This window comes from Centropristis striata, chromosome 6, assembly GCF_030273125.1.
Source record: "Centropristis striata isolate RG_2023a ecotype Rhode Island chromosome 6, C.striata_1.0, whole genome shotgun sequence".
Taxonomy (NCBI): domain Eukaryota; kingdom Metazoa; phylum Chordata; class Actinopteri; order Perciformes; family Serranidae; genus Centropristis; species Centropristis striata.
In genome coordinates this window covers 16010485-16023289 of record NC_081522.1, presented here as the reverse complement: position 1 = coordinate 16023289, position 12805 = coordinate 16010485, and the positions used below count along the sequence as shown (strand labels likewise).

The following is a 12805-nucleotide window of genomic DNA, read 5'->3' as shown; positions in this document are numbered from 1 at the left end:
TAGAATGGGTTGCCCCCCAATCCCTGACCATGGCAGCCTACATGTCGAAGTATCCTTGAGCAAGATTGCTGAACCCCAAATTGCTCCCAATGCTGGGTTCATCGGTGTGAGAATGAATTCCCAATGGTGGCAGGTGGCACCGTTTAGGGTAGCCTCTGCCACCTGTATGAATGTGTGAGTGAAAGGGTGAATGAGCGCAGTCTGTAGTGTAAAGCCCTTTGAGTGGTCACAAAGCGACTAGAAAAGTGCTATATAAGTGCATTTTTTATTAAAGTAAGGGATCAGAATACTTCTTTCACCACTGTTAAATACTTTGGATTACTTTTGGGCTCATTGTTAGGATATTATATTTTCATGCCAATAACACATTTCTGACAGTGGCCTGGTCGTGCGTCTCCTCTGCTTTTGTCATGTGGCAGGTGCACTGTGTGTGCACAATTCAAAAAATATAAAAAATAAAAAATATTTGATGGGCAATGCCAGCTTGATATGAAATTTAGACAAAAACAAACAAAAAACAACCAGAAGGGCAGACCACTGCCAAGGCCATGCCCTATTTCGCAATGCAATGACAATGAAAAATATGTGCATTTTTGTGTAACTGCCCCCATTATTTCACTCGAAAATGAAATTAGTTCTTTCTTCGCTAATGCCGCACACTGACACCAAGTTTCATGAAAATCAGGCCAGTAGATTTTCAAAGCAAACCGAAAACATGGTTATAAAATAATACCTTCAGGTAATCTATTTAAAAAAAACTGTATTCAAAACACCACCAATTTAAACTGTACCTGTAATAGGATACAGTTACTCATATTTTGTATTTTAAATACATTTGCCCGTTACTTGTATTCCGTTACTCCCCAACCCTAACATAAAGTGAGGTCACTCTTCCATTCACTCATTTGTTCCCCTTGTAAACGCTCACTGTGTGATTTAATACCAGAGAAATCACTTAATCCCGGAGAGAAGAGAAGAAAAGGCACAATCTCTTGTATTTCCAGGCTAAACTATTGTGACAGTGGAAAATGGTAAGCAGTTTAGAATATTGCCAAACAAAAGAGCTTTTAATCAAAGTGCATACCAGACCCTGCGGAGTGTAAAACACTCCCTCATCAAAAGGCCTATTATACACTTACTCACATCAAAGGCCTCCATGTTTCTTAATTGCCAGATTCTTTTCTTATTCAATTATGTGATGCTTATGTTTTTATAAAGCTGATACAAAAAGAGCTCGGGTAACAGAATCAAAGGGGCTTAATTTATCATCTCTGTACAGCGATGTGTGTTCACTACAACAGTGTACATATATGTGTAAATGCATTCCTGCAAGTGCGTCTGCTACTTTACCCGCCCTCCGGATACCGAGATGATTCAAGGCACGAGAGTTTCATGAGAAATTAAACAGTGTAAAACTAGCAGGTTTAGATAAAGCAATCACATTACCGACACACTTGAAAAGAACACATCATTTTGTACTTGAGAGTGTCGAGCTTTATTGCTGACGCCCCAAACAGAAAGTTGTATATACACTATAGGGGCACAGGGTTTAGGAGTTTTTCTCCGACTTTATTGTTATCTAACCACAACATAATCAGCATCTAAGTCCGCGTGTGCCGTGCAGCCCGACATTAAAGTCCCCGTGCCGAATTGCAAAACAAGCTGGGTGTAAATATGTAATTGCCAGTGCTTATTCTGAGATCTGAAATATTAGGGAGCAATATGGATTGCATTAAAATCCTGGTTGTTAGGGGTATCGGTTACACTGAAGACATGCAGGAAAATGTGCACTGTCTGCGAATCTGGCGGAGATGGAGTGGGTAAGATGAGGGGGGAGATAGGAGCAGGAGAGGGTGAGGAAATGGAGAGGAAGAGACAGAGAGGAAGAGGAGAGTAAGATGAAAATCTCTTAATGTCTTTCTGAGAACATAGACACATTATTTAAATCTCCATCACTTTTTAATGTAAATCTGATCAGGGCTCTGCGCTGGACGAAAGGAGGGGAGAAGTGAAGCAGAGGCAGAAATGGAGACACACACACACACACACACACACACACACACACACACACACACTGATAGACGCAGACAGACAGAGAGCGGGTTTATAATATAACACTGTTAGGATTGAAAGCTGGATGTCACCATCTCAATTCACACTTTCTCTGTTATAGAACACAAACGCACACAAAACACTTTTAAAATCATATCAGCTGTCCTTTGCCTTAATGAAAAAACACTTACACACGCTGGCGTTGGAATATTTTGTGTGTGTGTGTGTGTGTGTGTTGGTATATATGGGTGCATGTGTAAGTTTGTATGTGTGTGTTTGTGTGGAATCTGATATCAGCCTCAGGCCCCATGGCCCTGGTCTGTCTGCATCCGAAAAGCAAACTCTGCAATTATGATGACCGCCCTGTCCTTTTCATTTCCCATCTCTGTCTCTGTCTCTCTCTCTCTCTCTGTCTGTCTGTCTGTCTGTGTGTGTGTCTGTCTGTCTGTCTCTGGCTCTCACAGTCTTTTTCTATCTCTTTGTCTTTATTTTTCTCTCTTTGACCTGTCTGTCTCTCTTCTGAAAGGTAAAGAAATGCTCAATAGTAAGACGATAGCACCTCATGCTGCAATATAAAGTCTAGACGCACTTCAACACTTTAATTTTTTGGCAATAACCTAATACAGACAAGGAGTTTTGTGTATTTGTATGATTTAAGTTTAAATGTAGCAATAATTATGGACATTATGGTAAAACTGTGATGTTATAATAATATTTCCAACATATTTTGTTTTTTTGATTTGTGTAAAATTAACACTGAGGCCTAAAATACGCATTGCTCATTTATTGTACTTAGAGTATTTTCCATTTGATGTTGCTTTATTCTCCACTACGTTGCAGGAAATATTGTTATTTTTATTTCACTACATCAATTTGACAAGTGGTTACATTGCAGATTAAGATTTTTTAAAATATGCAGTATTGAATAAATTCAATTACATAACAGTATATAAATTATGTAAAATTGTGTCATATGGACCAGGAATAACATTCAAGTTCTGCATATTTATTGCATAATGCATTGGTATTTCTAATTTTTATTTTTTTAAAAACATGTATAATTATGTAAAAGAAAATGTAACTCTGTCAGTTTGTCTGCATAACGAGTTCTTTTTGTTTATGTAAATTACAAATTGCTGCTGAACTGTACCAATACATTTGCTGAACAATATTTTTTAATAGGAGAGCTGGACTGGAGTATTTTTATATTTGCTATTTTTTACTAAGGTGAAGGAAATAAACAACTAATTAAATAAATACCTCAGCTGGAAACCTGTAATTATTTATCTTTTTTTCCTTTTTAAGTCCTCCTTGCTTCGCTGTGTTTTTCCCAGCATGCTCAGTGTTACTCTGCAGCCTCAACATGACTCCTTGTCAGGTCTGAGTGAGTGATTAACTCATTGAAGTGCTTACTAATTAATGTGTTTCATTAATTACAGTCATTAATGCTGTGTTTACTAACATGGCCTGCTGAAGCCTGAATACGTCACTGAACGGAAATGTCAGGAAGTACTGTGTGTGTGTGTGTGAGAGTGTGAGTGAGAGTGTGTTTGTGTGTGTGTGTGTGAGAGTGAGGTGCCCCTGATGTCCGTGTTAAGAGTATCAGCACGTATGTGCCTCATTCTCTATGTTTCTCATCTGGAAAATCATCCCATGTCCTTCCTTCACCTTTCCCATATCTGCCCCTGCAATTGCTTGATTTGTAACTTGATTTCAGGAAAGGGAAAACCTGTAGATTATCCAGCTTTCATTAGGGGGGAAAAACCCAGTCCGTGTCAGAGAAAGAAGAAATCAATTTAATACAGACTTAACTGGAGGAAATTGCATATTCTGCCTGTACTGTATGTGCTGAACAGGCACTTTCTCTTCCTCACCAGAGACCTGCCTCCCTATTAATTGCAGTGTGTGTGCATGTCAGTGAGTAAGTGGATGTGTATGTGCGCGTGCATTTGTTTGTGTGTGTTTGTGTTTGTAATGTGTCGAACGTGTGCTCTCATTTGTGTGTTAGGTGCTTGAATGCATGTTTCCTGAGTGTGTATTCAGTCTCTTTGTCTGTGTGTGGAGGTCAATCCTCAGACCTGTGGTAGGGCAGCCAGCCAGATGTGTCTGTTTCTTTATTTGCGGTGTGCATGTGCGTTCATCGCACGTGGTGTGTGTCCATATTTCTTTGTTGGTGTCTGGCGCGCACATAAGCACAAGCGCATGTGACTTAGCCAGGTGGAGAGGAGATTGGTTGGTATTTATGAACAAACGTCATAATTGTGACAGGATGATATACGACCAGCACATTCCACAGTATCCCCCCTCCTTCCTCTTCTCTTTTTCTTTTTGCTAAAAATATATATCTATGATAAAATACAGTCTTAAAAGCTGATGACCAATTTAGTGTGGCGTGTTGCGGACAAGGTCATAGAGATCTGAGTTCCTCTGTGTTCCTCCCTCCGAGGCCTGTTCTAATCTACAGAGCAAGAAGAGGGGCTCAAAGTCATTTCTCTAATTGCTTTTATAAGGTGCCCTTTTCACATGGTGTCTTCCCTGCTCACTCACTTTCACCGCCATTACAATACCTTACCACCGCACCTGCTGGGTTAAAATGCAGTCATGTAATATTGCCGTCGCTTTATATTGATATCAGGTATTCAGATGGAGCAATAGAAACCACATCAACCTATAGAAACAGTACACTTTTCTGTCTCCCCCTACTCTCTCTTCTCCCATCCTTCTCCATGCCTGAGGTGTGAACCGGGGGGCTGCAGGGTAAGTGTTTTGTGTATATGGGGGTACTTTTGATTTCTTAAGTGTTGTCCCTGCATTGGTGATCTATAAGGGGAGCTGAGGTGGTGAGGGGGCAGCACGAGGTGAGTGAAGATGGAAACAGGGGTTAAAGTGTGTGAGGGAAGGCTGAGAAGGATAAGGGGAGAGAGGGGGGGATGAGATTGAGCCTAGTGCATTAAGACAGTGTATTATTTGGCGGTTCCACTTGCTTGCGTCCATTAGGGGTGGCTGCTATGCTATTAAAGGGGTCAGCGAAGTGTGTGTACCTGTGTGTGCGTGTGCCGGTAAGGCTACATGTGTGCGTTTTAAGAGTTAGTAGAGTGGTCCAGTGTCTTATTGAACAGGATGGGGCTCCCCTGCTCTAATACCTCTTCATTTTATTGGATTGGATGGCCCCGGTTATAATTGTATTAGGGCCCCCCACCCCCTCCATCCCTCCACTCCACAGCAGTGACCACATCGTCATTCCCCAACACACGTGGAAAACACCAGCAGAGACGAGGAGAACCTCTGCAGAGGCCAACTTCCGCCACTCACGCAGCACTTTTGCTCTCCATCTTAGTTCTCTCTTCCTTCTCCTCTCCTCTCGGTGAAAGTCGGAAAGGTCATTGTCACATTACAGACAGCTGCTCTCTTGGGTTGATGGCTGGAGGTGGGGGTGGGAGGTGAGAGGTGGCGGCAGGAGTGGAGGGCTGACGGATCTGATGCCCATTTTATCATCATGGTGACCTTGCTGCTTTTTTGCCCAAAGCATTTCTCTTTTGTGGATGCACCATCGTAAAGATGGACACACAGTTGCAGCAGTTTTTAGTTTTCAAACTCCAAAGCTTATTTACACACGTTTCATTCATAATTAGCCTTTTGCATTTAGATGTAGCGATAGGTTGTGTGTAGCTGGGGGCGGTAAGCTCTGTCACCCCGAGCCGAGCTCTGTGGTGTTGCACACTCAGCGATAACTCCGGAGTTAACCAGAGAGGCTTCGCTGCCTCTCACTTTTCCTTCGCCCTTGAAGAGACCAGGAGTTGTCAGGGTCCTCATAAAAACCCTGAACGATTGCGTCCGTGCGTTCTTCCTCTCTTTTTCCACCCTTTTTTTCCTCTTCTCCTTCCAAAACCTGGCCATCTGTCTAATTGTTCACCTCCATCGCTTTAATGCTTTTTACATGCTTTTTCCCCCCTCTTTCCAGGCAATAAACTTTATTTTCTTCGCAAGACTTCAATCTGCAGGGGGAGGGTAGACGGGCAGGCAGGCAGGCTGCTCACCTTCTCCCTGCTGGATTTGCTCCAGTGGCCCCCCCTTCAACCCCCCTCTATCCTCTCTCTGGTCTCCCATTACTCCATCTCTCCTTCCCTTTCCCCCCCTTGTCTCTAGAGAAGGGGATATGTGTTCGTCAAGCTGACACCTGCTCTCATCTTCTCTGCTGGTCATACACTCGTGGAGAGCTACCCTGTTGAGGAGGCCTGATACTGACCTGTTAATGATCACACTGCTGCCTCCTCTGACCTTGTTTTGGAAGTAATCTCTCATTTTACCCACTGTAAAATTAAATTCTCCATTTTATATGAACAACTGAAAGACTTTCTACACACACATATATATATACCTATATGAGTTTCTCATTATCTTCCTCTTAAACTTGTTTGAACACTTGGTGACCAAATATTCCTTTCACAGCTCAGCTCCTTTTCACTTGCATTTCTGTGCATGTATACTGTGTAAAAGTGACTAGGAGTGTGAACACTGCACATACAAGTCATTTAATTAGACAGTTGTCTCCTCTCACCTGTGATTACTGCTGTGTGCAGATCATATAAGCAGGTACCCTATAATCATATCTATAATAGCCATAATCAGCCCTTTAATGCTTTGTAATAGCATCCATATAATGGTATAGAGTAGTATCAAGAGAATAATTCAGGCATAGATAATGGTGCGATAGCGTGGTTTTACCCTTGAGTCACAACATTGAATTTGTTGTGTGTGTGTGTGGGCGTGCGTGTGCCTGTGTATGCATGTATAAATACACCCTGGGGCAGTTAAGGTGTCTGTAAAATGCCTGAAGAATCACATTTCCATCAGAAGGCGCTCTTAACCCTTTCTTGTTTTCTTTGTGCTCACTGCTCCATGGAGCGTCCTTGCTGTGAGTGTCATGTACACTTAGCTCTGCGGAGACAGACACGCAGAGGAAAGACGTTCCCATATGACGCCCACAGACTGGAGATCAGATCAGGGGAAAAGGCTGACAGGGGAGCAGCAGTGGTGGCGGCAGTGGTGGCGGATGGAGAGCGAAACGCTGAACGCTGTTCCGGGGTGTAATGCGAGCTGACAGCGTTCCTCAGGGACGGCGGGCAGGGCGAAGGGGAGAGGTAGCATCAGGAATACCTGGTGCTACTGAACCCAGAGCCCAGCTGGGAGTCCTGGGAGCAATATCTCACTCCTTTTCCCTTTCCAGCATGAGGGATGAGTGTAATGGACCGTTAGTCTGAACGGAACACCTCAGTTCACGCTGCACGCACTCATACACCATGGTCCCGTGTGAGCTCATATGTTGTAGGGAGATTGAACAGGGGCTGTCTGTTGAGGGGGGCTGAACTGATTAAGATGTAGAGAAGGCCAAGAAGGGGGAGAGGGTCTAAGTTGACATGCTTTATCACAGACAAAAAAAACACGGTTGTACGCTGTTATTAGATATACGCTGCTTTAGGCCTACAAGCATCTCAGCTGAGGCCTTTGCCCTACAGCACAATGCTACAGTGGGATGGAGAGGATGATGAATATTTAGCCCGTCTTCCTCAGTGTGTAAATGCACCTATGCATTCACTTCTTAAGTCATTTATCTTTCTCTTCTCTTCTCCTATCCTCACCCTGTCTCCTAACATATGGTGTAAGATGAGACACACACAGACACACACACGCACACACAAACACGTGCTGAGAACACGCAGTCAAAAGCTAGTGAGTTCTCCAGGAATCTTTAGACAGGACTGTGACTGTCTGTCAGCACTCTTTTCACATATTTTAAACCAGTTTGATTTAAAGTAATAATATATAAGAATTATTTTATTTTTATATCCCCAAAACACTAATGACGAATTAGCAAATTTGCCTGAAATAGCTTTATAGTCTGCACAGTGTGCAATATCCTTTGTCCTCATATTGATTTGGATATATAAAACATCCCAAAAAAAACTTTAGCTAAAAAAAAGAAAAAAAGAAGGAAGCCTCAAGAAGTGCAATAGAGGAGCGATTATTTTCCAGGACTCACAGTTGTGTTCATCATTCACACAAAGGAAATCCTTAGATTGTTATTTTTCCATTTAATTGAAGCACCGCTTTTTTAAATGATTTGAACCTAAACCTTGTAATAACTCTTTTGTTTTTTCGGAAGGTGATGACAGTGATGATATCTATACCAGTTTGTTAATAAAGTTGTACTTTTGTGTTTCCTGTCTCTACAGCATAAAGCCAGAGTAGAAGCCATGATGTGTGACCTGGCCTCTCTCCGCAGTGTCAGGGAGTTTGCAGAGTCTTACAAGGCCAAGAAATTGTGAGTGGAAATTTTACAATATACATTTTTAAACTGAATTTTAGTCTCTGATATTGCTGCCTTCTTTACAATATTATCCTTAAATGTTGGTAGGATAAGGGCCCCATCAGACACAGCGTGTTTAACAACCAGGAGCATTTTTGTTTTTTCAATGTTATTCATGAGAGTGAAGCTTTTTCTTGCTACCTTTGCTTTGTTGAATGCTTCATGCTTTTTGCTTTGCGTTTGCTGGAGTGCCCTGAACTCCTTGCGTTGAAAAAACTTGCCAGATTTCATTACACTTTTTCTAGTTGTTGAATTTGATGAATTGAGGGGCAAAACTGTCCCAGACTCATGCTTAAATAAACCATGAACTGACCCTCATCTTGGTGAAGCTCCTGGACCAGCTGCTGGTCGTACCTGTAATTTCTCCTCCATCTGAGGGGCTCTTGTCCCCACACAGATCTCTTTCATTGTGTTCAAAGTATTATTAAAGAACAGCCTCTTACCTTCAATCAGAGTGCAAAAATGCCCTCAGCCTGTCCATTTTTTATGCTATGTAAAAAATGAATAGGTTCAGAGCTATGAGTTTGGCTAAGGACGAGTGCTTCGGTGGTTGCACAGCGAACCTCATCCTGTCTGATCGAGGCATCTTCAACAACAACGGCAATGCAGTGTGCAAAATGCGCTCCGTCTAATTGGAACCTAAGAGAGTAGACGTAAAGCCTCTCTAAGTTAACCTAAAACTTTAAAATCAGAATATGCAGTTTTCATTAAGTTGACCTTTGGCTGCAGTACTTCAGGGAAGTGTGCGCCGTTATTACTTCTGTTATCAATTCTCTGGAGAAAAAACTGCTCAATGCAATGTTGCAATAGCAAGTTCATCCCACATAGTTGTTTTGAATTGAAGTTCACATGTTAAAAAGGTTTGGATCTGATCTAAAAGACCATCAAAAGACAGGGGAGTCTCTGCTGTGAAGTGACAGGGGCAGAGCTGCTCTTTAATCAAATGAATGGCAGCACGCCCAGCTAACAAATCACGACACTGTCTCTCAGTTTTTCAAAGCGAACTTTAAGTAGCCATCAGTCCCATTTCAACTGTCAAGCTTTTTTATTCCACTTAACTCAGATAGAGAGAAAGGACAGAAAACACAGCAATACAGAAACAAATAAGAAAAAAACTAAGAGAACTCTCGATCAGGCCCATCACTGTATTCACCACCATTACTTCCCACATACACCGCATTTAAAGGACATCCAAACTGTTACTGATGGACACCATATGGACAAGGCCCCAGGAGTGAGTGTGTGTATTTGTGCCGATTTGCTTGACATTGGTGGAAACAGACTCCCAGACTTTGACACTCATTTTGTGGTGGTCAGCTTTTACCGCATGCGTCTTGCGCCCAGTGGTTGGTCGCACAGTTGCTATTTTGGGGTCATGTATTCTGTCATCTATACTGCTCATCCACCCGCAGGTGTCTACGCAGGGGAGCGTGTGTTTGTGTGTGTGTGTGTGGGTGTTGGTGTCAGGGGAGCCCCTTGGGGAGAGGCAGGGCAGTCATTGCCCGTAGCAGCCCTGGGGCAGGGTATGGCCATCCAGGACATGTGTCTTGGGTCACAGCCAAACCTCACGGTGGCTTCCCTCGCCCTGTGTCCTATAGTTCCCTCCCATCTCTTGCATGTGTCCCTCCCATCCACACTGCAGTACATTAACCTGCGTACTGTCCCCAGAACTCCTCTCTTGGTTTAGTTTTTTTGCATATCCCTTTTTGCAATTTGTTTATCTGCATCAGCCTCTCTCTCATGTCTCTCAGTCTTTCTCTGTCTGTGTCGCTCTCTCTCTACCTCAGTGTTTTGGCAAGGTTGTATTTCTTCATTAGCTGTGCTGTTGGGGGGGGGGGAGTGGGGGAGTCCCAGGGGACGTCAGAGTACATTAATTCTCATCAGAAGGCGAACAGAGCAGAGTGGAGGCTGGGAGCTCTGAGCTGTGAATGGCACTGGGCAGCTGTCTGAGTCTACCACCACTCTATTACTGCACGTATGTCTTCAGGCATAACACACACAGGAGCGCGCACGCAACACGCACGTACATGTGCATACATGCACGGACACACACTCAGACAATTCTGTGCGCAGACACATGCACGCACAGCTTTGTAAACACACAGAGACAAACACACTCATACACACACGCACAGTAATGCTCCTGCAGCGTGTCATTGACAGGTGAAATGTAATCAGAGTCTTTTTCTTTTCCTTCTCTCGTTTCTCACTCCCTTGCTTTTAAGTGCTTTAGTCAGTGGCTTTCACGCTGCTTTGTGTTCCATTGACCCCGATTCTGCTTTAATTGCCTGTCATTTGAAATGAAATTACCTGGATATTGATATTGTTGAATGCAGTGCAATTTCATTGGGATGTAATTGATAGAGGACAGTGTTGACAGAATGGCCCTAATACAATTTCTACTGAACGGTCCATAATTAACACATGCAATTTGTTTTCACCTGTGATTTTTTTTAACTGCATTTATGCTGTTCTAATTTCAAACATATTATGGGTAATAGGTGTTCGGTAATAAACACATGCAAGCCACATCACATTAGTCTACCTTTCTATGCTTTATGGGGATGGAACTCAGACTATTTGACTCGTCTAAAAGTAAGGAAACACTTGCCAACAGTCAAAATTGAGCATAATTTAACTTATTTTTTGGGTTGTTTTCTCCCCTCGTTTAAGTCTATTTAGTTGTTTTTTGTCTGACGTTAACATTCGTAGCTTTATTTTAAATATGACTTGGAAGACATGACATTTCGATGCAAATTAATATGCAATTTGGATGGCATAATTCAAATAGTATTTGTTTTAATAATAAGCAGACTGATATTTCTGGTGATGACTAGTGATGGTAGCTTTGTTTTTTAGAAAAATGCATGCTTTAGGCTTCATTGGAAGGTAACATATTCATCATGCATGTCTGTAGTAACCCTAAAACCATTAAAATGCTTTCTGTTTTGGCACACAGGTATGCAAGTTTGAATATACAGTCCAAAACAGTTGGGACACTGACATAAAAAAAAAGCATCAAATTCAGAATTCAGAGTTTATAGTTACAAGACACAATTTTATCAGTTTGAGCATTAAGCTCTTAAAACAGACCTGCCCAGGTAGGTTTAGGGGTATGGAAAGGGTTAGGATTAGACAAAAAAAAAATTAGCTGACTAATAAGAGAAGAACTGTAATGTCAAAATGTTTGAGGCTTAATTTGAAAGGTATCATCTTCCAGTTTCTGCAGTTTCGCTTCTTTAGCATTTGGATAAAACACAACTCATACTAATTAAAACAAACTACATTTTATTGGTCTAAACGTACCCTTACCTTCTGGGCAGGTGGGTTTTAACAGGTAAAATATATTCTCTTTGAACAGTTTTCAATTGAATGTGTCAAAAAGAATTAGCACATTTTCGCATTCTGTTTCATTCAAATTTTAGACAACGTCCCACTTTTTTTAGAATGGTGATTGGAGATAAGGATGAGTGGTGTACACATGCCCATATGTTTGTTGCCAGTGCCAGTTTTCCTGTTGCCAATAAAGTGCAGTGTTAATGACCAGTAGTTTGAGCCCAGCTCACACAGGCAATCTCTTCCTGCTGGCCCACATTATCATAGAGGTCAGGGGTCATACCCAGGGGGGTTATTTAAAGTAAATATATAAACTGATGTCTCCCTGTTTGGTAGTTAACACCCTCGTTTGACCAGCGCTGAGATTGCACAGTGCACACCGTGTTGTGTGAGGTCTTAATGTGGAAAGAGGGACTGTAGTACGCGGCAATAGGCCTATTAAAGACATTCATTAGACCTGCGCTTATGAGAGAGGGACTAACTGGTGGGCAGTTGAATTAACAGGCCTTTTACATTACAAGCAGACTCACCAGAGGCCCATCTGAGCTGCGTGGGGGAAATCGCTCTACTGGCCAGAGAAAAGTTGGTTATTGGAGTTTTTGATCACAAATTTATGATACACTTTGAGTGACATGCTGAGTTTTTTTATAGCGCAAGGTCACAAAAGAGGACACAAACCTAAATTAAAGAGGTGTAACCCACATAATGATCAGTTTAAATCAACAGCTACAGTGAAAGGTTGAAAAGTTAGGTCAAGAGTTCATGCCTGTGGTGTTATTGTGCAGCTTGGAGCCAGCACATTGGTAACAGACCCAGGAGTTTTTCCTTGTATAGCACAATGTTGCTGTACTTCACGCTCTATTAGATAGGGGAACACTGGGCCAAAAACAACCAATGTGTTTTTCTTTTTTGTTTCAGAGCAGAACTTGAAATCACAGTATATGAGGTGTTTTACTCTTCTATCTTGTTTTTATCAGCTGTAAGTGCAGGCCACAAAGGTAACTAATTATTATCATTTTTTCCTACCAAGGCATTACCTTTTTTGTATTT

At 42.1% G+C, this 12805-nt stretch overlaps 1 protein-coding gene across 1 annotated transcript in view; it reads left to right on the top strand.

The window, feature by feature from the left end:
• The window catches only part of wwox (WW domain containing oxidoreductase), a 143329-nt gene that overhangs the window by 34921 nt on the left and 95603 nt on the right, over nt 1–12805 (top strand). Inside the window, exon 6 of the mRNA XM_059334566.1 lies at nt 8286–8374. Within this exon, the coding sequence (XP_059190549.1) occupies nt 8286–8374 (89 nt within the window). The remainder of the gene's footprint in view (nt 1–8285; nt 8375–12805) is intronic.